Source organism: Lissotriton helveticus, chromosome 7 (assembly GCF_964261635.1).
Source record: "Lissotriton helveticus chromosome 7, aLisHel1.1, whole genome shotgun sequence".
Lineage (NCBI taxonomy): Eukaryota > Metazoa > Chordata > Amphibia > Caudata > Salamandridae > Lissotriton > Lissotriton helveticus.
In genome coordinates, this window is record NC_136068.1 from 33,330,880 (window position 1) to 33,354,324 (window position 23,445).

The 23,445-nt window shown below is 52.7% G+C and overlaps 1 protein-coding gene across 1 annotated transcript in view; it reads left to right on the forward strand.

The window, feature by feature from the left end:
• The window catches only part of LOC144766595 (cornifelin homolog A-like), a 59,564-nt gene that overhangs the window by 18,791 nt on the left and 17,328 nt on the right, over window positions 1-23,445 (forward strand). Inside the window, exons 2-3 of the mRNA XM_078650386.1 lie at window positions 718-828; window positions 5,909-6,045. Of these exons, the coding sequence (XP_078506512.1) occupies window positions 726-828; window positions 5,909-6,045 (240 nt within the window). The 5' untranslated portion in view covers window positions 718-725. The remainder of the gene's footprint in view (window positions 1-717; window positions 829-5,908; window positions 6,046-23,445) is intronic.

Consider the following 23,445-nt stretch of genomic DNA (forward strand, 5'->3'; position numbering starts at 1 on the left):
GTTTTGAGTTGCTGACAAAACACAGTGTAGGAATTCAGGCTCGCATTATGTATAGGTAACATATTCTATAACATAGGCACTACCACAGAAAAAGCGCAGCTCCCCCATCGAACCTTCCGGAACCTGAGAAGGGGGACCTTCCTCAGCCCTCAGATCGAAGCTGTCTCTTCGGAGAGTTCCGGTTGGAGGCGGGTCTGAGGTGCAACGGGCCCTGCTGGCGTAGCGCCTTGTAGAGCACGCAGAGAGCTTTGAAGGTCATGGGAGGCCAGTGCACTGAGCGCAAACCCTCCTGGGCAGAAAGATGCCCAGGACCACCCCGGACCACCCGGGACCACCAGGGACCACCGGGAGCACCCAGGACCACCAGGGACCACCGGGAGCACCCAGGACCACCCGGGACCACCAGGGACCACCGGGAGCACCCAGGACCACCCGGGACCTCCCGGGACCATGGTCCAGGACCTCCCGGGACCACCAGGGACCACCTGGGACCTCCCAGGACCACCAGGGACCACCCAGGACCACCCGGGCAGCCGCATTTGGATGACCTGAAGTTTGTTCCGAACTTGGCATCATTTATTGGCATTCCACATAGTTCCTGCAAAGGAAGCTACACAAATTCCTTCCAGACCTACTATTCTTTGTGACAATATGTCCATTTTGACAAAGCAGTTACACTTCTAAATTTCGTGTTATTCTTGTGTCCTCCTCTTACAGAATCCATCATGAGCCATCCAATCAGCAGCCAGCCTCAGAGCATGGGCTACAGCACACAGACCAGCCAGTGGCACTCAGAGGTGATGGACTGTTTTGACGACATGGGCATTTGTGAGTATTATGCACTGCACATGAACAACACATATGTGCACACACACACAGCATCTGTGAGCATTACAGACGGCACCCACATAATGCACACAGGAGCATGAGCACTTCAGCACAGGCACGGGCATCTACAAGTATCACCACTGCACATAAATGGCACACATAGGCACATGTGCACTCAGGCATGCACATATGGGCATCTGTGAGTATTACACACTGCACACAAATGGCACACACATGCACATGTGCACTCAGACACATACACATGCCACTGGGCATATCAAAGACTGCACGTGACACACACACAGGGGCATGTGCACTCGGCTCCATGCATGGACATCTGTGAGCACCAGACACTGCACATACACACAGGCATCTGGGAGAATCACACAGTGCAACACACATGACGAACACAGGTACCTGTGCACTCAGACATACACACAGGCATCTGTGAGCATCACAGACTACACATACATGACACGTACACAGGGACATGTGCACTCAGGCTCACACACATGGGCATCTGTTAGCACCAGAGACTGCACACGTATGACAAACAGACAGGTACATGTGCACAGAGAGACAGGCATCTGTGAGCATTACACACTGCACACAAACAACACACACAGATGCACGTGCACTGACTCACACACACATGGGCATCATGGAATATAACCCATTGCAACACACATAACACACAGACACACATGCACACATACATGTGTATCTGAGTGTTGCACACTGTGCACATATACACACAGATACATGCATTTAGGCACGCACAGAGGCATCTGTTCACACACATGACTAGCATGCACACACAGGTGCATGTTCACCAAGGCACATACACGGGCATCTATGAGTTTCACACCCTGCACACACACACCCACATTCACTCAGGAATTCACCCGTGCATCGGTAAGTATCACACCCTACACACACATGACTCACACACACACATGCACGTTCACTCAGGCACAAACACGGACATCTGTGAGTATCACACCCTGCACACACATGACGCGCACACCCAGGTGCATGTTCATTCCGGCACACACATGGGCATCTATGAGTATCACACCCTGCACACATATTATACACACACATGCACATTCACTCAGACACACACATGGGCATCTGTGAGTATCACACCCTTATGTGTAGTTGAGCTTATATAGCGCACAGCTACCCGCAGTGGGTTTCCCGGCGCTTGCTTAGGGAACCCTTCCTGGTATTCCCCTGTGAGATAGCAGGGTATCCACAAGGTGAAAGTCAGGCATCCCGCCGCGAGGGGCCGTAGTGGAGATTAAGCAAGCTTTTGCCCAGAGTCGCAGAGTGTGAACCCGTGAGTCGAGGAGGCCCCAGGGCGAGAAATATCGAGTCCGTGGAATTTTTAGCCCAAGACCCGCCGAGGCGGGGAATTGAACCCTGGTCCAGGACCGATCTCAGCTTCCGGGTCTGCTGCCTCTAACCCCTGAGCCACACTTCTCCACCCTAAACACACATGACGCGCACACCCGGGTGCGTGTTCACTCCATCACACACATGGGCATCTATGAATATCACACCTTGCACACAAATGACTCACACACTCACACACATGCACGTTACTTCAGGCACACACATGGGCATCTATGAGTATTAAACATTGAACACACATGAGGCGCACACCCAGGTGCATGTTCACTCTGGCACACACACGGGCATCTTTGAGTATATCACCCTGCACACATGACTCACACACACATGCACATTAATTCTGGAACACACATGTGCATCTGAATTATTTCACACCCTGCACACATATGATACACACACATGTACATTCACTCAGGCACACACACGGGCATCGGAGAGTATCACACCCTGCACACACATGACTGACACACACACACACACAAACAAATGCATGTTCATTCAGGCTCACACATGGGCAACTATGAGTTTCACACCCTGCACACATATGATACACACACACGTACATTCACTCAGGCACACACACAGGCATCGGAGAGTATCACACCCTGCACACACATGACTGACACACACACATACACACACACACAAACAAATGCATGTTCACTCAGGCACACACATGGGCATCTATGAGTATAAAACCTTGCACAAACATGTAGCGCACACACAGGTGCAGGTTCACTCAGGCTCACACACAGACACACCTCTGTTCTTGAGAATTGTGTCCACTCAGCTCTTCCCTTCCCTCCCTCACCCCCTCGGAGCCCCCGCTGCCCAGACACCAACACACGGCCAACCAGGAGGGGCTGTCTCAGTTTCCCAGTTTAGTTGGGATCCAAGGTCCAGTTGTGGTAAATACAATGCTTTTTCTTATTTACTAATTCTGTTTTGGTATTTGGAAAACTTTTTCAGACTCCTAAAATGGGATTCAGAAAGGATACTGATTCTGTGGGAGGCATCCCCCCCAAATACCGATATGTCCCAAATGAATCTATGTTTTGTGGCCAAAACCCATTTGCAAAACCTTGATGTTCTACCAACACTTCGAAGGAGGTGATAATCCATTTGCAACAGGGAAGGGGTCCCCCTTAAACACCCTTAAACACCCTTTGTGTATGTAAAAAAAAAAAAAAGTAAACAAGGAGGCTGTGGGCCACGTTACTGCTGTCTCCTTTTCAACAAAATAAAAGTTAGAAAAGAAGTTTGCCTTATTAAAAAAGACAATCACAGACATGGTGTTCTGCTGGCCCCAGCAGGCCCCCACCCCTGTGATGGCCTGTGTTGGCCTCCAATCGTAGTGAGTCGGAATTTGCAACCTGCCATATTAATATGAATTTTAAGAACTGACCTATTAGTACATAGATCGATTCTCTAAATTTAATTACTAGTCGCAGATTGCAACCAGTATTTTGCGACCGATAAATAGTGCACATGGCCCCTGCTTTGCTACTGGGGTGCGGGTGTTGGTGGCTCGGATTCAGTGGCAGCAGCATTGGCTCAGCCACTGCTCTACCTCTGATGACCACTGGACTTCACGCAAATCAGATGGGAAACAGAATTTGCAACGCAGTCTAGACCACGTAGTGCCTTTACCGCACAAGTAGTGCAACAAATGTGTTCCTTTAGCACGCAAGTCATTACAACAACTTGTCTTAGGGAACGCATTGTTGGACTGGTGTTGGATTTTAAGTCCAGCAGCTTCCTCACACAGACTGGAGTTGGAATAGAAAATTATACTATTCCAAAGTCCAGCGATTCCCGATCAATCAATCAACCAATCAGGTGACTTATAGAGCATGACTACTCACCCCAGTAAGGGTCTCAGGGTGCTGGGAGGGAGGGGACTGCTGGTCTGTCAAAGGCGCTGTGGTTCAGTCGTAGAGCCAGGTCCTGAGGTCCTTCCTCCGTTGAGGCAGTGACGGTGGGTGCCTGAGGTGCAGAGGCACGGTGTACCAGGTCTTTGCTACAAAGTAGGAGAAGGATCTTCATCTGGCCGTAGTCTTGCGGATATGTGGAACAGTAGCCAGGGGCAGGTGGGTAGAGCTGAGGTCTCTGGGGGGAACATCCTTTACGACGCGGATGTTACCCCGCGCTACCATTACGACGCGTCTCTTACAACGCAAGTCGTAACCACGACTTGCGCTGGAGGGCGCTCAAGGACAAGGAATAGTTAATTTACTATTCCAACACCTTCCCTACTATCCACGGGGACTGGTGTTGGAATAGTAAATTAAACTTTTCCTAAGTGCGCACCCTACAGCGCAAGTCGTGGTAACGACTTGCATCATAAAACACGCGTTGTAACGGTACGCGTGTTAATAGCCCGCGTCGTACCGTCATACATCCGTCTCTGGTGGGTGTGTGGAATGCGAAGTAGTGGTTGAGGTACACAGGTCCTGTGCCATGCAGGGCTTTGTAGGAGTGTGTGAGGAGCTTGAAGGTGATTCTTTTGTTGAATGGGAGCCAGTGAAGGTCTCTCGTGGCCGGTGACATGGCAGCAGCAGGGGATGTTGAGGATGAGTCTGGCGGAGGCGTTCCAAATGTTCTGCAGTTTCTTGAGGAATTTCTGTGCGATGCCGGCATAGTGCGTTGCCGTAGTCGATTCTGCTGCTGTTGAGCGCATGGTGACCGTCTTTCTCGACTCGATGGGGATCCAATTGACGATCTTTCAGAGCAGGAGTAGAGTGTGGAGGCAGGATTATGAGACTGTGTTGCTCTGGTGGCTCATGGTGAGCGATGAGTCGAGGATGATGCAGAGGTTCCGTACGTGGTCTGTGGGTGTGAGAGGGGTCCAAGTTCTGCAGGCCACCAGGAGTCGTCCCAGGCAGAGGGGGAGGAGCCCGGGAGGAGGACTTCGGTCTTCTCAGAGTTCAGCTTCAGGCAGCTGTTCTTCATCCAGGTGGTGACAGCCTTCATCCGGTCGTGAAAGTTGTTCTTGGCGACAGTGTATTCGTTGGTGAGGGAGAGAATCAGCTAGGTGTCATTGGCGTAGGAGACGATGTTGAGTCCATGGTTCCTGACGATCGCTGCGAGCGGGCCATGTAGATGTTGAAGAGAGTGTGGGTCAGGGAGGAGCCCTGAGGCCCTCAGCAGCTGATCTCTGTTGGTTCAGATAGGAATGGTGGAAGTCTGACTCTGTGTTCAGCCAGTGAGAAAGGAGCGGATCCATTCCAGGGCTTTGTCGTGGATGCCGGCATCATGGAGTCTTGTGCATAGGGTGTGGTAAAAACAGGTATCGAAGGCGGCCAAGACGTCCAGGAGGATGAGGGCTGCAGTTTCGCCTCGGTCGAGGAGGGTGCAGACGTCTAAGGCAAGTCGCTGTAATGACTTGGGAACTAATTGAATGCGTGGTAACGATGCGTTGGTTGTTTGCCCACGTTGTTACTGCATGCATGGTAAAGGCATGTGTGGTTCTGTCATACAACCGAATCACACTTCTTGAGTCCTTGAAGCAGGGACTGTCTTGAAGAGAAACTAGCCTGGTGCCCCCTGGAAAAGTCACAGGAGACATCTGTCTGTAAGTGGGTTGGGTAGAATGGAAGGAGGCCTAGAGGACTAGTGCAGGAAGCTACTTCTGTGCAGTGTACTGACCCCTCTCTCTTTCTAGGTCTCTGCGGCACCTTCGTACCCTGCATCCTGATGTGCCAGGTCTCCCAGGACTTCGGGGAGCACTTCTGCCTGCCATGTCTGCCTGGGACCTTCCTCGCCCTGCAGACTGCCATGAGGGAGCGCTGGCACATTCCGGTAAGCGGGCACCCTGACTGCTCCTCACCTCTCAGGGCCTGGTACTCTGTGGAACACTTGTGGTTCGACAACATGTGTTGGAGTATGTTGAGCCAGGAATACGTGAAGGGAGTGGGGGAGATGGGGTGAAAACAGAGTGATGAACCTGTGTGAATGTTTTTAGGTGTGTCAGTTATACTTGTATGTGTCACTAAGTGTTTGTGTGTGTTGAGTTATATCAGTGTGTTAGGGCATGTGTGTGTGCATGTGCGTGTGTGTTTGTGTGTGTGTGAGTGTCTGTGTGCTTCGTAAGGAGTGTCAGTATGTGTTTTGGTGTATATGTCTGCTTTTCTGTTTGTTCTAGGCTCTGAGTGGCATGCCTACACACTTACTCCGGGAGACCCTCTCCTTTACAACACATGGGCCCAGATGTAGGTAAATCTGTTTTACCGACTCTAGAATACCGAATTTTACCGATTCGGTATTCTAGATTCGGTAAATCAGATGTAGGTAAAAATTCGGTAATTTTTACCGAATCTGTATGAGTCGGTAATTACCGAATCGGTATTTACCGATTCGGTAATTGCCATTGATTCCTATGGGCCTACAGGCCCATAGGAATCAATGTCAATTACCGAATCGGTAAATACCGATTCGGTAAAATTACCGATTTTGCAAGGGGAACAGGGTGTCACTTTGACACCCTGTTGCACCCCTGATTTTTGCTTGTGTGCCATGTGACACAATGTGTGCCACATGGCACAGGTGTACATGCACAGATGTGCATGTACACAGAAATTTGTTATTTACCATGCAATTGTATTACATGGTAAATAACGAATCGGTAATGGCCTGTGGCACTATTTGAAGTGCCACCTACATCTGGCTTTACCGATTCGGTACATTTACAGATTCGGTATTTTACCGAATCGGTAAATTTACCGATTCGGTAAATTTGAAGGCCCCTACATCTCCATTTGCAAACACCGGTCAGTAACGGCCGAAATCGGCCGTTACTGACCGGTAATTGCCGACCTACATCTGGCCCATGGTGCTTTGGGGATCTGACAGGAGTGGGGGGTCTCATTCTCTTGGCTTCCCAAAGCTCACCCCTTGATAATGCACGTGGTGGTGTGGGGTTCACACTGGAGTTGGGGTCCCCTTCTCTTGGCCCTCCAAGCACCCCTCCTTTATCACGCACATGGTACTGTGGGGTTCGGACAGAAGTGGGGGTCTCATTTGTGTGGCCTCCTAAGGCCAAATTGACCTGAGCCGAATTTTGATAACATCAATCTAATCACTACCAGGGACTAAAGGGCTGGAGCAGTTCTGCTCCTCTCTCAGAACACCATAAAACGCACAGCGTAGTGGCTTGTGAGTTGGAGATGATGGGACCCTGTTGGTCCCTGAAGGGTTCTGTAGAACAGTAACATAAGTGCTTGGGTTTGGGGATGGAATTTATGCTGTGAAATGTTTCGTTTATGGTTACACGATGAGGAATAAAGATGTGTAGTTCCAAGCTCCACGTGTGGCGTGATCATTTACACGTACCCAGGCTGGGGATGAGATAGAGGATTACGTAAACCCTGACCCGAAGAACTGAGAGTGCTCTCCTGGAGAGTTTGCCGAAGTCCAGCAAAGTGTGCGTGCATGCCACGTGTGCCTCAGTCGAAGTGAAATCGGCAGTTGGCGTATATGGAGTCAAACGCGTCACTCCAGCCAGTGCATGGTCTGTGCCTGTGAAGAAAATAAAGGCCTTACAGAAAGTTTGTTTTTGTCGTCTAGAAATTTGCTGGTAAAATCGAGACCAGAGATACTCTGCCACAGCGTAACAGATCCATCATTCATACAGTACGACAACGCTAAAGACAGCGGCCACCAGGTACAGAAAAGCGCTAGAGGCAGTGATTGCCGATTGCAAGGAAGCACAAAAAAGCAGAAAACACTTTGAATATAACAGAATGCTAAAGGCTGTAGAAACCAGGTACAATGCAAAGAGGGGAGAGTGGGGAAGATCCCGTGCACAAAACGAAACCAACACTCACCGCCAAGGAAGAAGACAGTGCCTCACCACCAGAGAGTAGGTGCTATGACCCAAATGTTAGAGCACGGCTTGTGCTTAACCAAGGTGCCAGTCCAATTGGGTAACCAACCCTGTCGGAGTGGGCACCACTCGTGGCAGCAGAAAGTTCCACAGGGTATGATGCAGCCGCCTTCTTAAAACCACTGTTTCCCTTCGATACCACCAAACAGCAGAATATTGATGACAGGTGGACAGCCTGGATCGAAACCTTTGATGATTTCATTGTTGCGCTGGAAGAAGCAAATGACAAAAAGATTATTAAGTATCTAAAGAATTTGGCAGGGAAGGAGTCAAAGAAGCGATAAAGAAAATACCACCCAGTGGTGAAGTGATGAACTGTCAGATCAAGGAAGCGGTAAACACCAAGTTCCGTCCAATGTCAAATGTTGACTACGAAAGATACATTTCCAGTCAGGAAACGGGGAGAGAACTGGCGAAACGATGGATGAGTGTGTAGAAAGACTTGATTCACTCATCAAGCATTGTGAGAACAACGAGTTCAATGATGAAGAGGCCATGTGTCTCAGAGTGATAGAGGGTTGTCTCTCCGATTCTTTCAGACGATAAATGCTGAAAGAGGCACTCAGCTCGGAGTGAGGACTCGTGCCTGCGAGAGCGGAAGAACAAGCTGACAGACAAGCTGCTAACATGGAGGCTGGAACAGCCCAAATGAATCAGCGCTGAGTGTACAAGTAAGGTAAAATACAAGGTAAAAGGCCGGAGAGCAGTAGGGCAGATTTACAACCCCCATGCTCCACATTTATGTCGCTGTTGCGTCACTTCTGTGATGCAGCGGCGGCATAAACCATGCACCACCTTGCGCCTTATTTACAACGTGACACATTTAAGGAGATGCCTTACATTATAAAGCCCTGCGCCACAGGAAACCTGTGTTCGGTTTTATATGGGCGTTCTGGAACAGGGTGGGGGTTCCGTCGCAGGAACGCCTTGTAAAAGTGACACAGTGAAATCTACAAGATTTCACTAAGTCACTTTTGCGTCCATGCTACGTGAAAATCCTGCACCTGCTTGAAGCAGGTGTAAGGAGTGACGCAGCATGTTAGGCATAGGGTGCTCCAGACCATTGTTGAAGCTGCGTCACGCTTGCGACACAACTCCGGCAATGCGCCACCCTTACGCCACTGGATGGGACACGCATCGCCGTATCCTTGCGCAACGGTGTGCCGCATTGTAAATGCGACGCATTCGTGGTGGCGCAGGGAGGGAATTGCGTATTGCATCTTTTCTGGCGCATCCCTGCTGATTTGCAGAGATGCGCCAGAACTCGTACATCTGCCCCAGTGTCTCCAAAGAAAAAAATATTGTGTTTTCGATGTGGATTTTCTTGTCTGCATGAAGGTAAAAGTCCCGCTATTGGACAGATATGCAAAGGCTGCAGTAAAGAGAACTAAATTGTAATGGTTTTCAAAATAAGGGAAAGATCAAGTGCATCACGTCGAGGAAACAACATGGAGAAAAGATCAAGTGTGTCACTTTGAGAAAACAAAATGGATGCCAGATAGTTCCAGAATCGTTCCAATCACTTCCATAAGACCAAGCGCAACATCAAAAATGGCAAGCAGCAAGTAGAAACTGAACAACGTCGATTGTCATCAAATTCCTTGTCTAAAGTTAGTCACTGTCAGTGTTGAGCGACATTGAGGAAGATCAGTGCACAATTTCAATCTTGCCCACTGAACAACGTGAGCATGTAGGATTAGCTTCCTGCAAGAAAGAATACCGGTCGAAGCTAGATCGACTATTGAAAGTGCGAATTTAATTTGGACTTTGCCCCAAAATCACACTTAAAGTGAATGGGTGCTCCATACGTTTTACCATGGACCGTGGTGTGTTGATAAGCAGTATGCCAGTGGAAAAGTACAATGAATTGTTTCCAGTGCCCTGTTAAACCCAGATGACCATCAAAGTGTATACATGGGCAGCTCCGACGGCACTAAAAAGTCAAGGTTCATTTATAGCAACTGTGAAACATAAAAAGACGAAAGTACAAGCACCAACTCAGGTGCTGCAAGGCACTTTATCGAGTTCATGTTTAATCAGTTTCAGCACTGCTGCTGACATGGGGATGATTTCTGTAATCCACATAATCAGTGCCTTCCCTGAGATAGTGAATCAGTTTCCATCCTTGTTTCATGGACTGGGAAGCCTTCAGACAATGCAAGTACAGCTTAACATAAATGAAGACATCCGTCCTGTTGCCCAATGGCATTGTCAAATTGCATTTAATTTACAGGAGGCTGTTGAGAAAGAAATTGAGACATTATTGAAACATGACATCATTGAGTGGTCTACCGGTCTGATGTTATGGGTAACCCTGGGCGTAGTGGGCGTAGTGGGGCTTCGTGGAGCTACGTGAAGTGGGCGAGAAACTACGCCCACCTCCGCACTCCGCGTAGCCCCACTACGCACCGCAGGCCTCCCTCCCGCCCTCCCTAAATACTTTAAATTAAAAGTGTAAAAGAATTAAAAGGCACTTACCTTGCCCGCCGCTGCCCGCCGCGTCCCCGGGGCTCGCTATCTTCATGGCTTCCGTCTTGTGTATCTAATGCGCATGCGCGGCCGCTCGCGCATGCGCATTAGATACACAAGACGGAAGCCATGAAGATAGCGAGCCCCGGGGACGCGGCGGGCAGCGGCGGGCAAGGTAAGTGCCTTTTAATTCTTTTACACTTTTAATTTAAAGTATTTAGGGAGGGCGGGAGGGAGGCGGGTGGCGGCCAGCTACGCTCCGTCTGCGGAGCGTGCATAGTGCCGGATTCTACGCCTGCTACGCAAAATGCGTAGAAGCCGGCACTACGCACACTCCGTGCACGGAACGTAGCCGCCCGCCCAGGGTTAGTTATGGGTATCCCCCAGACGGGAAGTGCCCAAGAGGATAGTAGAGGTGCTGCGTGCATCTCTGTTGATATGCGCCAAGCGAACAAATCAATTGAAAGAGACTGACACCCATGTCCACACATTGCTGACATGATCAAGCAGCTGAATAGAGAATTTGTGGTATATTTATAAGGAAAAGTGCAGCTTGATGCTGCACGCAATTTAGCAGCGCTGTGTCATTTCAAAAACACAGGGATGTGCCGTATTTACGTAGTGCAATGGCGCCTGCATTGCCGGGATGATTCCCTGCAATGCAGGCGCCCTTGCATCATGGTGCAAAGGAGCCTCTGTTGCAGGGTTGATTGTTTATGTGCTGGAAAGGACACCTTCCCGCACATAAACAATATTTTAAGGTGATTTGCTCTTACTATGTGTACTGCAGAATGCAGCCCGCATAGAAAGAGAAAAAACAAGAAGAAATTAAAGTCTTTCTCCTCGTTGTGCCAAGCTAACGCCTGCTATTGAGCGGTGTTAGTTTTTGGTGCTGCATCAGATTTACATATCCTTGTAAATCTGGGGGAGTGTAAAAAAGCAATGGGTGTTGCGGTGGAACGCTCACAGCAACACCCATCGCACACCCCCTTCACACAGGTACCTGCGTGAAAGAGGGATGATATTTACAAAGCGGCGCTAAGCCATACAAAGTGGCTTAACGCCACTTTATAAATATGGAGCAGGGCATTGCGCCACGGAATGTTGGAAAGTAGACGTTCCAGTGGCGCAATGCCCTTGTAAATATGCCCCAAAGTATTTCCGATCTCGATTTGAGCAAAGAATATCACCAACTCGAACTGGAAGAAAATTGCAGGTACATTACTACCTTTAAGACGTCTGTTGGTTTTTTTAAACTTTTTTTATGAACTTTTACAAATGTATCATCCATGCATTATAACAAGGAATCATCATGTGCGTTGCATCAGAGCTTACGGTACATATCCGCGCAACTCAAAATAACAGAGCAAGTTATGGCGATTTGGATAGAGACCCCTCTACAGTTAATGATCCAGTGTACACATCAAAGATCATCAGCACATTCTCGAGTGCCAGATATGGACAGTGAATAGGGAACAAAGGGATGCCATACATCTTTCGGGCGCCAAGTCGCAGGTAATTCTTCCGCACACACCTGTAACTGTGCTTTACGATATACCATGTCCTCCATCGAGTGTTGCAGTTTAGGAGGTTGTTTACTCCCCCATTTCATAGCCGCTCTCCGTTTTTTTTTTTTTTTTTTTTTTTTTTTTTTTTATTTGCAAGACTTGTAATGTAAACAGATGAAAGAGAAGATTCACACTGCGTCACGCCAACAACCCGGAGGCAGGCCGCTATCAATAAGAGCATACATAAAAGTGCAAAGAAACAAACCAGGGGCCGACATCCGACCTGGTCAGTCAAGCAGATACAAACATGAATTACAATAAAATCTATAGTGTGCGCAGTGCAGTATCAGCAAGGAAATGGTCATGCTTTTCTCATAGTGCCTCAGACAATTAGAAGATAACAACAAATGGGGAGCCGCTCCTAAAGAAGCAGCGGTCAACTATCCGCTGCAGCGGCCCGTGGATAGGATATGTCTATCAGCACCATTGTTTCTCCCAACAGGACCCCCCCAACAAGTTAACCCAAAAAACCGTCTAAACATAGGTGCAAGTACTAAGAAACAGCATACATACAACACTTCAGTCCACAAAAGAGACGCGCGGGCCCACAACGGATCACTCAGAGAGAGGGCAGGTCACAGTCAGGGCGTGTGTGCAAGATCATCTCCTCTGTGCCCGTATTAGCAAAAGGGCGTGTGGGGGGAGGGGGGGAAGGGGCAATCAATAGGCTACAGGAGGGTCAGCGGGAGGGGGAGGTCAGGGACACGGTCGGGTCCAGTGGGGGCAGCAAATGATGTGCGCGCGCCAGGGTAGGACCTGACCACTACTGCGCCACCACATGGGACGGCAATCGACAACCCATTCAGCGCGCACCCTCAGCCCATGTCGTCTGAAACACTCGCAGCGCTTGGAGTACCTGAGGTGTCCGATCTCGCGCGCGCTGCAGTCCACTGCACAAACGGGCCCCATATGTCAGTGGGTCTGGAAGCGGTGGGCATGGTCTCCCAGTAGTGTGCCAATTGTGTGTGGCCATAAGTCACATCCCTAATCCAGCTCTCGAAGGAGGGGAGACCCGGCCTGCCCCAGTGTAGTGCAATCTGACGTTTGGCATATAGAAGAAGCAACGCATGCAGTTTCCTGTCGCAGGGTGCAGTGTCTTTAACATACCCCAGCAAACCCAGCAGTGGGGACGGGGAGTCATTTCTTTGTATGATGTGATTAATGGCAGTAAAAATTTCCAACCAGTACGCGCACAACTTGGGGCAGCTCCATGCCATGTGAATAAAGGTCGCATCCTCACCCCCACATCTCCAGCAAGAGGCGTTCTCCCGGAGACCCATACGGTGTAATAGTGTCGGAGTGCGGTAATATCGATGTAAAAATTTGAAGTGGATAAGCCTTAATCGATAATTAGGGGATAGGGCTGTTAGTTGTGCACAGCAATATTCCCATGTGGCGTCCGGTAGCTGATTCTCTAGGTCAGCAGTCCAAGCGTGTTTGGCCGTAGCCTCTGTCACCGGGGCCTGGTCCTGCATGCTGTTATACAGTCTGGACACCAGCTTTTTAGGGGAAGGTCGTGATAGCAAGTTTTGGAGGGCGGTTAGTGTGCAGGGTTCCTCCGGGAAGCTCGGTCCCATCTTCTTGCAAGATTCCCTAAGTGAGTGATGCAATAGTGTGTCAGCAAATGAGCAGGGCTGGTCCTCTCCACCAGCGGACACCTCGAGGAAAGTACCGTCCGGATATAAGTCAGCAAATGTTAGAAGGCGAGTGTCACGGATGGAGAGGACACCGCCCCGTGCCGTCAAACAAGGCAGCATCGGGTTACCCCTCAAGGGGATGGCTGGCGCATAAAGCAGGGGGAGACCGGCTCTCTTCTGGAGCTCTCGCCAGGACCAGCGGACCATTTCCACCGTGTCCACCTCACGCGACGGACATGTGACTTTACCATACAATGCCACCTGTAGGGGCAATGGGGCGACCACTGCTAGTTCCACCGCCACATGCGGCTGGTACGGGGTGGGGTAGGCCCAGAAATGCAGGAACTGGGCCTGCGCACAGAGGGAATACAGCTTCAGATCAGGGGCACCCAGGCCCCCTTGACGGAGTGGAAGCGTGAGTAAGTCCCAGGAGACTCTGGCCTGACCGCCGGCCCACACCAGCTTCAGCAGCAATGAGCGTACACGAGCATGGAAGGCCGCTGTCATAGGCAGTGGTACGTTGACAAACAAATATAAGAATTTGGGGAGAACCACCATTTTAGTCAGTGCAATCCTCGCGACCAGAGACAGCGGTAGTTTGTTCCAAACCTCGACCTTCCCTTCCAGCCAGTCCACCGCTCTCCCGAAATTCAGTGACCACAACTCCTGTATATCTCGGCTGATCCAGACACCCAGATATTTGACCGCCTCCGTCTCCCATCCGAGGGGGTAATCAGGAGCAGGGCGATCAGTGCTCTCCGTCAGTGGGAACGCCACCGACTTTGCCCAGTTGATGGAGATCCCCGCCAGGCCCTCAAATCTCACAAACTCGCGGAGTAGCGGATTTAGGTTATCTTTAGGATTCAGGACGTACAGGGTGACATCATCCGCGTATAGCGAAATCAGTAAGCTCCTAGCACTAAATCCAATGCCTCTGGCGGTGTGGTGTTGCCTTATACGGGCCGCAAGCGGCTCCATTGCTATCGCAAAGAGTAGCGGGGATAGAGGACATCCCTGCCTAGTACCTCTTGAGACATTGAACGGTTTGGAGATGAGACCATTAACGCTCACTCGGGCTCTGGGTTCTGTGTACAGGAGCTTGATCAGTGTCATGAAATTCTGGCTGAAGCCCATCCGTCCTAGGACACGGAAGAGGTAGGGCCATTCCAGGGAGTCAAAGGCCTTGGTGGCGTCAAGGAACACCACCGCCGCCTGTACAGATGGGTGTAAATAGTGAAGGACAGAGAAGATGGTTCTGAGATTATGTGATGTCGCGCGGCCAGGGATGAATCCCGATTGGTCTGGAAGCGCAATCATGGGCAACATCGGTTGTAACCGATCTGCAATGACCTTCGCGTAAATTTTAGCATCCACGTTTATAAGCGATAGGGGCCTGTAGGAGTCCAGCTGTCGCTCATCTTTATCCGGTTTGAGTAACGTGATAATCAGAGCTTCCCGCATGGAGTCCGGAAGGGTATTAGATTCAAGAGCCTCGACGAATACAGAGTGTAGTCTCGGCGCCAGTTCAGCTACATAGGTTTTATAGAAGGAGGTTGTCAGGCCATCCGGGCCAGGGGCTTTGTTGGCCGGCATGCTTTTAATTACCTGGGTGATGTCTTGGATTGTGACTGAGAGGTCCATGTACTGTCTGTGGTTATCGTTGAACCATACGAGCGCTATGGAATCAAGAAAGTCATTTAGTGAAGGCGGTGCTGTGGGTTGTCTTGAGGTGTACAGGGTAGCATAGAAGTCAGCGAAGGCGCCCAACACTGCTTCTTGGCCCGTCACTAAGTGTCCGGATGTATCATAAATAGTGTGTATGAAGTTTGAATTTGTGCGAGGAGTAATCAGCCTGGCAAGGGTCCTGCTTGGTCTATCCCCTTCCCCGTATCTGCGCGCCTCAGCCTGTTTCCCCAGAAATTTCACCTCCCGTTCCGCTTCCTCATTGAAAGCCAATAGTTTGGTTTTTAGAGCGCCAGCATTCTCCAACGACGGATCCGAGCTAAAAGCAGCATCAAGATCCTTCAGTTCCCCCTCAAGTTTAGCTAGCGTGTCCCTTATGGAGCGAAGGACCCCTGCTTTCCGTGCTATACACTGACCTCTGATTACAGCCTTGAAGGCATCCCAGACTATAGCCTCGGACGGGACAGATCCAGCATTCTCCTCAAAATATGCAGTGATGTCCTCTCTGATCTCCTCCACGAACACTGGGTCTGTGAGTACGTGAGGGGGAAGGCGCCATTGAAACGCCCTGTGGAGAGTGTCGGGAGGGCTCAGTTCTAACATACACGGAGCATGGTCCGACAGCGACCTAGCCATTATATCTACATTTGACACCCATGTCGCAACTTCAGGAGACACCAACCAGAAGTCAAGTCTAGACCAGGCAGCTTTGTGGCAGGTGTAGCAGGTCCCCACCCTGACCCCCGGATTCCTAGCTCTCCACACATCCAAAAGCAGACCCTCATTCATGACATCAAATATCGCCTGGCGCGCTCTAGCATGCTGTGGCCTGCTCACACCCTCACGATCCATGTCATCATTTAATGCAACGTTGAAATCTCCCCCCAGTACAATCGTCTGGCAATGTAGTAACTCAATCTTCGCCCAAACACTCCTGAAAAAATCAGGATCGTCCACGTTGGGGCCATAGATTGCAGCCAGGACAATGGGACGCCCCTGTAGAGACCCATGTAGCAAAACATACCTTCCCTCCGCATCACGTATCTGCGAGAACTCCCTCCAATCCAGCCCCCTGCGAATGAGTATGGCAACGCCCCTCGCATAACTGGAGTAGATGGAGGAATAGACATGTGCCCATCTGGAATTTTTCAATCGGGCCGAGGGGATCACATTTAAATGAGTTTCTTGTAGGAAGCAAATATCGACATTGTGTCTGGATAACATGCCATGCAGTAAACGGGCCTTCTTGTAGTCCCCAAGGCCTCTAATGTTCCAAGTCCAGAGTTTGATACCCCCCATTAGAGTGCAGTACAACAGAGGATTCCCCCTACGTATCCCCACGTACAGAGGCCAAACGAGTGCCCAGCCATCACATCTGCAGACCCAGCGCGCAAATATATAAGCATGTGTAGTAGTACATTGCACTTAATACGAACAAAAACTCGCAACTCGAGAAATCCCCCCCTCCACCCCCCTCCCGCAGCAACCCCCCAATTAGGTCGTGACATATCCCAGAAACTCACACGCGTAGCGTGGAAATACCCCTACATCCCTAAAACCAACAGCAAAAACAACGGGAGGCACCCCATGGGGCGTGGTGTGCCCAGCGTACACCCCCGTGTGAACAGGGTGGCTACAAATTAGGGATAAGGGTCCATGAGTTCCGCGAACCCCCCGCCCCGGGATCCCCCGGTCTTACCATATTTAAAATGTCCAGAGGAAGTAGGGCACCATTAAATGCAGCCGGAAGTCCGGGGACAAGACAGGGCCTTACCCAACCCGCATCCAGGTTGCACGCAACATCTGTGAACGGGAAGTGTCTGCACCAACCCATGTAATACACGAGGTGGTAAACCCACGACGTCTCAGTTCCGACACCAGAACAACATTCAGTCAATGTCACTTAGCTGGTCCGTCGTGTCTTCATGTCTGGGCGATCTTCTCCTAGTCCCCACTCCGCCGATGTGCTTGGCGAACTTGAGCGCCGATTTCGCATCCGTAAAGAAGTGGGTAGTGTTGTCATGTAGTACTTTCAATTTTGCCGGGTACAGCAGAGAGTACGGCACACCTGCCTGTAGGAATAGTTTTTTCGCCGGTAGGAATTCCTTACGGGCCGCTTGCACCAGGGGGGTGAAGTCTGGATAAAAGGAGATGTTGTTCCCTTTATGGGTGATTTTGCCCTTCTCTCTCGCCAGACGTAAGATCAAGTCCCTGTCCTGGTAATTGAGCAGTTTAGCTAGGATGGGCCGAGGTGTAGCCCCTGGTGGTGGTTTCTTCCCTAGCGATCTGTGCGCTCTCTCGACCGTGAAGACTGAAGACAGGTGTGGGTCAAAGAGTTCATGCAAAAGGTCCGCCACATATGTCTCCATCTTGTCGATGTTTGTCGTCTCCGGAATTCCCGTTATGCGTATATTAGATCTACGGGAACGTGCTTCCAAATCGTCTGACTTGGCTCGCAAAATGCCTATCTCTCGTTCCAGAGATGTGATATGTTGCTTGGTTTGCTGCTGGAATTCACAGCATTCAGTTTGTCTGTTTTCCAAGCAGTCTAGCCGAGTCTCATGCACGTCAACCTTGGATTTCACAGATTCCAGTTGCGCAGACATGGCGTCAAGCTTGGTATCGATACTTTTCAGACCGGATCTCACCTCCATGATAAGCGCACCAAAGTCTATATCGGCCGGCAACCCTTGCGACGATGCCACGCCGCCTCCCGCTTCTGTAGTAGGGTTCTTCGGAGGACGACCATTGTCAAAACTGATCCTGGACTGCCTGGCTTCATTTTTCCCCATCGCGGCGGTGGGACCCCAGCAGTGGTTGGCTTGGGAACACAGCGGCCCACTGAGTAAGTTGCGTCGATCTGTGTGGTGCAGGGATTATACAGGCAGTTTCGGGGGGTCTTGAAGTTGCAGCCTAGTGTCCAGGTCCCAGTGGAGTGTGTGAACCGTACACGCGGTGTCCGCAGCGTGCCAGGTAGACCCACCACAAGTCTCAAAATGGCGGGCTGATTGCGTAGTTTACTGCAGCGGCGCCGCGCTTAGTTAGGTGGCAGGGCAGGTGGCCGGCATATAATGACAGGGCTGGAGCCCCCCAGTCTCGCAGTAGTGTAGGTATTGCGCCAGTTACATTAGGTATGCACACCGGTACCACCGAAGCTTAGTTGTGAGGGCATGAGGGCGCCAGCGGGGGCTCCGCCACACGCACCGCTGTCCGCTGTACCCCGTCCGCCTCTGCCAGTGGTTGTAGCGGGGTGCTCACCTGTTTGCCCCAGTCACGGTCACCGTGCGTCTTCTCTGCGACAGTGACGGGCCGAGTCCCGCGTCTCAAATAGATCTGCCGACAAGCAGGGGATCCGGCCGACGTCCGTGTCCCAGCCGACCCCAGTGCCTATGACCTATCCAGGGCTCTGCAGGGGTCCGCCTAGGATCGTTCAAAGCTTCGGCGCCGCCGTCGGCAAGTTGTCCCTACTCCGGTCGCCGGGTAGCCAGAGGCCCGCAAAGCCGCGGGCTGTAGTGCGCCGCGTCGCCCAGGGCTGATCACTTCCGCCCAGTAGCAGGTCGGGCGTGCAGGTCGGCAAAAAGCGGAATGGCTCTAGTCCCCGTGTTGCTTCCACGGTGTGTCCCAAACTTTCACTCCGGGACTATGGAGGTGTCCGCTGTCGAACCCCGAGGCAGCGGGGGTCCGCAGTCGCCAGGAACAGGATTAGAGCAGGATTAATTATTGTAGCCGGCGGAGCTCACTCAACGAGCGGCCATCTCGCAGCACGGCTAGCCACGCCCCATAGCCGCTCTCCGTTTAGCAACCTTCAAGCTTGGGAGAGCCAATGGAACCAAGTTGCCACAATGGACCACTGAAAAATCTATTAACATTGATAAACTTTGTGCTACTGATTCATCTTACAGAGAATCAAGAAATCAAGATGCTGGTTGTTAGACGGGGACCTGGAGGGTCGGCCGAGCACAAGGGGAGAGGCCTCCGGTGAGGGCCGTCTCCAGCGATCGTACCGACAAGTAACTTCCCCCCCCCACAGATGGACACCACACGAAGATCAGATTAACACCTTTTATAGGCAGTTCTGGAAGTAAGGTAGTACGATACAAGGAGGTCAGGACACGATGATCCTCTCAATTCTAGTCTCTAGTAGGGAAAGGGGGTAGCGGGACAGTCTTGGTACCGACGGGTACTGAGGTGAAACGGCGGTAGCTCACAATCCTCGAGCTCGGTGTTCGGACGGGTCGGACCGCGGCAGCGCCAGCAGGTCCCGAAGAGGTCGTAGATGGCAACGGGCCACGGCAGCGCCAGCAGGTCCCAACATGGATGACGGTTACAACGGGCCGCGGCAGCGCCAGCAGGTCCCACGAGGATGAAGGTTGCAGAAGGCCGCGGCAGCGCCAGCAGGCAGGGCGATAGTTCACAAGGCAGGGCTGCGGCAGCGCCAGCAGTCCCCAACGATGAGTTCTGCTCGGTGTCTCTCGACTTCAGGATACAACTGCCCTCCTGCTCTGGGGCTGTCTCAGTTATAGGTCTGGCGCCCTTTGATGTCCGGACCCACGCACTGGGAGGTCGGGAGGTCCGGGATGAGGGAGTCCAGACACCCAGCAGGGGGGTGGAGCCAGCACCCGGGGAGGCTGGGGGCGATCGGCACCTGGCGGGGGAGAGCCATCGACACTTCTTTCTCCCATTAGCCTGCCAAGTGGTCCGTTCACCTCCTGGGTGGATGGTGGTGCCGGGATGGCGGGGCCTGGCCAGGTCCAGGGTTGGGGTCGAGCTGAGGCCACGCGGCCGCGTGGTGCAGTGTCCAAGATGGCGGCTGGGCCGGGCAATGGGGCTGACGGGGGCCCGGGCCCGTGACACAGAGACATCCGGGAGCAGGCGTCCCGGAGGGGACGGGTTGCGGGTTGGCTCTGTGGGTAGCACCCAGAGAGCCGGTGTCGGGGCCCTGTCATGCGGGGAGGGAGCGAGCCCTTCGTGGGGCCTGTCCAACATGCGTCCCCCCCAGCTGAAGGCGGGGAGAGTCACCCATCCTCTTGGGGACTCTCCTCGTCGAGGCGGACAAAGCGGGACAGGCCATCCGCGTTGGCGTGGTCTTGGCCAGGGCGATGCTCCACAGTGAAGTCCATCCCCTGCAGGGAGATGGACCATCACAATAGTTTGGGGTTCTCCCCCCGCATTTGCATTAGCCATTGCAGGGGCCGATGATCTGTTTGTACCCGGAAGTGGGTTCCGAAGAGGTAAGGCCGGAGCTTCTTGAGGGCCCATACTACCGCGAAGGCCTCTCGCTCAATGGTGCTCCAGCGCTGTTCTCGGGGCAGTAGGCGTCTGCTGATGAAGGCCACTGGTTGGTCGACTCCCTCGGGGTCCAGTTGGGAGAGGACGGCCCCGATGCCATGGTCTGATGCATCAGTCTGGACGATGAACTCACGGCTGTAGTCGGGGGCCTGGAGCACAGGAGCGGTGCACATGGCGGCCTTCAGCCTCTCGAAGGCCGCTTGACAGTCGGGAGTCCAGTTGACGGTTCTTGGGTTGGTCTTGGATGTGAGTTCCGTGAGGGGCCTCACAATGCTGCCATAGTCCTTTACGAACCGCCGATAGTACCCGGTGAGCCCCAGGAAGGCTCGGACCTCGGTTTGGGTTACGGGGGGGTGCCAGGATTGGATGGCAGCGATCTTGAGCTGGAGGGGGGCCACCAGACCGCTCCCCACTTGGTGTCCGAGGTAGGTCACGGACCCCTGGCCGATTTGGCACTTGCTGGCCTTGATGGTGAGGCCGGCCCGTTGGAGGGCCTGCAGGACCCCTCGGAGGTGGCGGAGGTGGTCTGACCAGTGGCGGCTGTACACCGCGATGTCGTCCAGGTATGCGGCGCTGAACTCTTCGAGGCCCGCCAATACCTGGTTCACCAGTCGTTGAAACGTGGCTGGAGCGTTTTTCATGCCGAATGGCATCACTCTGAAATGGTAGTGTCCGTCCGGGGTGGAGAAAGCGGATCGTTCTTGTGCCCTGGGGGTGAGGCCGATCTGCCAGTAGCCCGCCGTCAGGTCGAAGATGCTTAGGTAGCGGGCCGCCCCCATGCGGTCAACTAATTCGTCGGCTCGGGGGATGGGGTGAGCGTCGGTGCGGGTGACAGCGTTCAGACCCCGATAGTCGACGCAGAACCGGAGCTCGGGTGTGGTGCCCGGGGCCGCAGCTTTGGGGACCAGTACAACCGGGCTGTCCCAGGGGCTGTCCGAGGGTTCGATGACTCCGAGTGCGAGCATCTTGGAGACTTCTTCTTGGATGCAGGTGCATACCCGATCTGGTACTCGGTATGGCCGGTGTCGGATAGGAGGACTGTCGCCAGTGTCCACGTCGTGCAGGCACCAGGGGGTGACCCCGGGTATGAGGGAGAATAGGTTTGCAAATGGCAGCAGGAGGGCCCGACAGTCTTGGTGCTGCTCTGGGGTCAGAGCCTCGGAGAGTTGGACCCCGTCCACCGAACCATCTTTTTCCCCGGTCCCCAGTAAGTCAGGGAGGGGCTCGGAGTCCTCTTCCGCCCCACTGTCTGTAGCCATCAGCAGGCTGAGCTCTGAGCGCACGAAGTGGGGTTTGAGTCTGTTGGCGTGGAGGACCCGGAGGGGGTTCCGGGGGGATTCCATGTCGATGAGGTAGGTGACGGGGCTCTTACGCTCGATCACCTTGAAGGGCCCCGTCCACTTGTCCTGTAAGGCACAAGGTTCGATGGGGGACATCACCCATACCTGCTGGCCAGGCTCGAATTCGATGGAGGAGGCATGTTGATCGTACCACGTCTTCATGTCCTCCTGACTGGCTTCAAGATTGGCTTTGGCGATCTCTCTGAATCGCCGGGTCTGATTACGGAGGGTCAGGAGGTACTTGTAGACGTCTGGAGGGGTCTTCAGGGGGGCCATTTCCCACTCCTCTTTAACTAGGCTGAGAGGCCCGCGAACAGGGTGTCCGTACAGGAGTTCGAACGGGCTGAAGCCGAGGGACTTCTGGGGGACTTCTCGGTAGGCGAAGAGGAGGCACGGTAGTAGCACGTCCCACTGGCGGCGTAGGGGTTCTTCCAGCCCCATGATCATCCCCTTGAGAGTGCGGTTGAATCGCTCGACCAGTCCGTTTCCTTGCGGGTGATAGGGGGTTGTGAATCAGTAGGTGACTCCGCACTGTTGCCATAAGGATTTCATATATTTTGAAATAAAGTTCGTGCCCCTGTCGCTGACGACTTCCCTGGGGAAGCCCACCCGAGAGAAGATTCCCATTAAGGCTCGACCCACCACTGGTGCGGTTACAGTTCGAAGGGGAACCGCCTCAGGATAGCGGGTGGCGTGGTCCACCAGGACCAGGATGAATCGATGCCCTTGTGCTGTTCGGGGGTCCAGGGGCCCCACAATGTCTATTCCCACCCTTTCGAACGGGGTGGTCACAACGGGGAATGGTTTCAGGGGTGCCTTGAGTTTGCGGCCGCTCTTCCCGCTGGCCTGGCAGGTCGGGCAGGACCGGCAGTGGTTGGAGACGTCATTTCTCATTTTCGGCCAGTAAAAGTGAGTCACCAGGCGGTTGTATGTTTTGTCTTGCCCCAAGTGTCCAGCCAGGGGGACATCATGGGCCAAGTTCAAAAGGAAGTCTCTGAAGCGGAGGGGCACCACCAGCACTCGACTGGCCCCCAGCTCCGCTATTCTTTGTTCACTGTACAGTAAGTCATTGTCCCAATAGATCCAGTGGGCTCCTGCGGTGTCTCCTGCGCTCTGGGCGAGCGCTTGCTGTCGCAGTCCCTCGAGGGAGGAACATGTCTTTTGCTCCTGCCGGAATTGTTCTTGGGTGGGCCCCCCTTCCTGACGCCACTGAGCCAGGTCGGGAAGGTCTTGGGGCTGAGCGGCTTCTCCTTGGGTTTGTTCCGGGGGGTCGGTAGGGATGGAGCTTCCCTCTGGAGCGATCGGGGGAGGCGGTGCTGGCCATTCGGGTT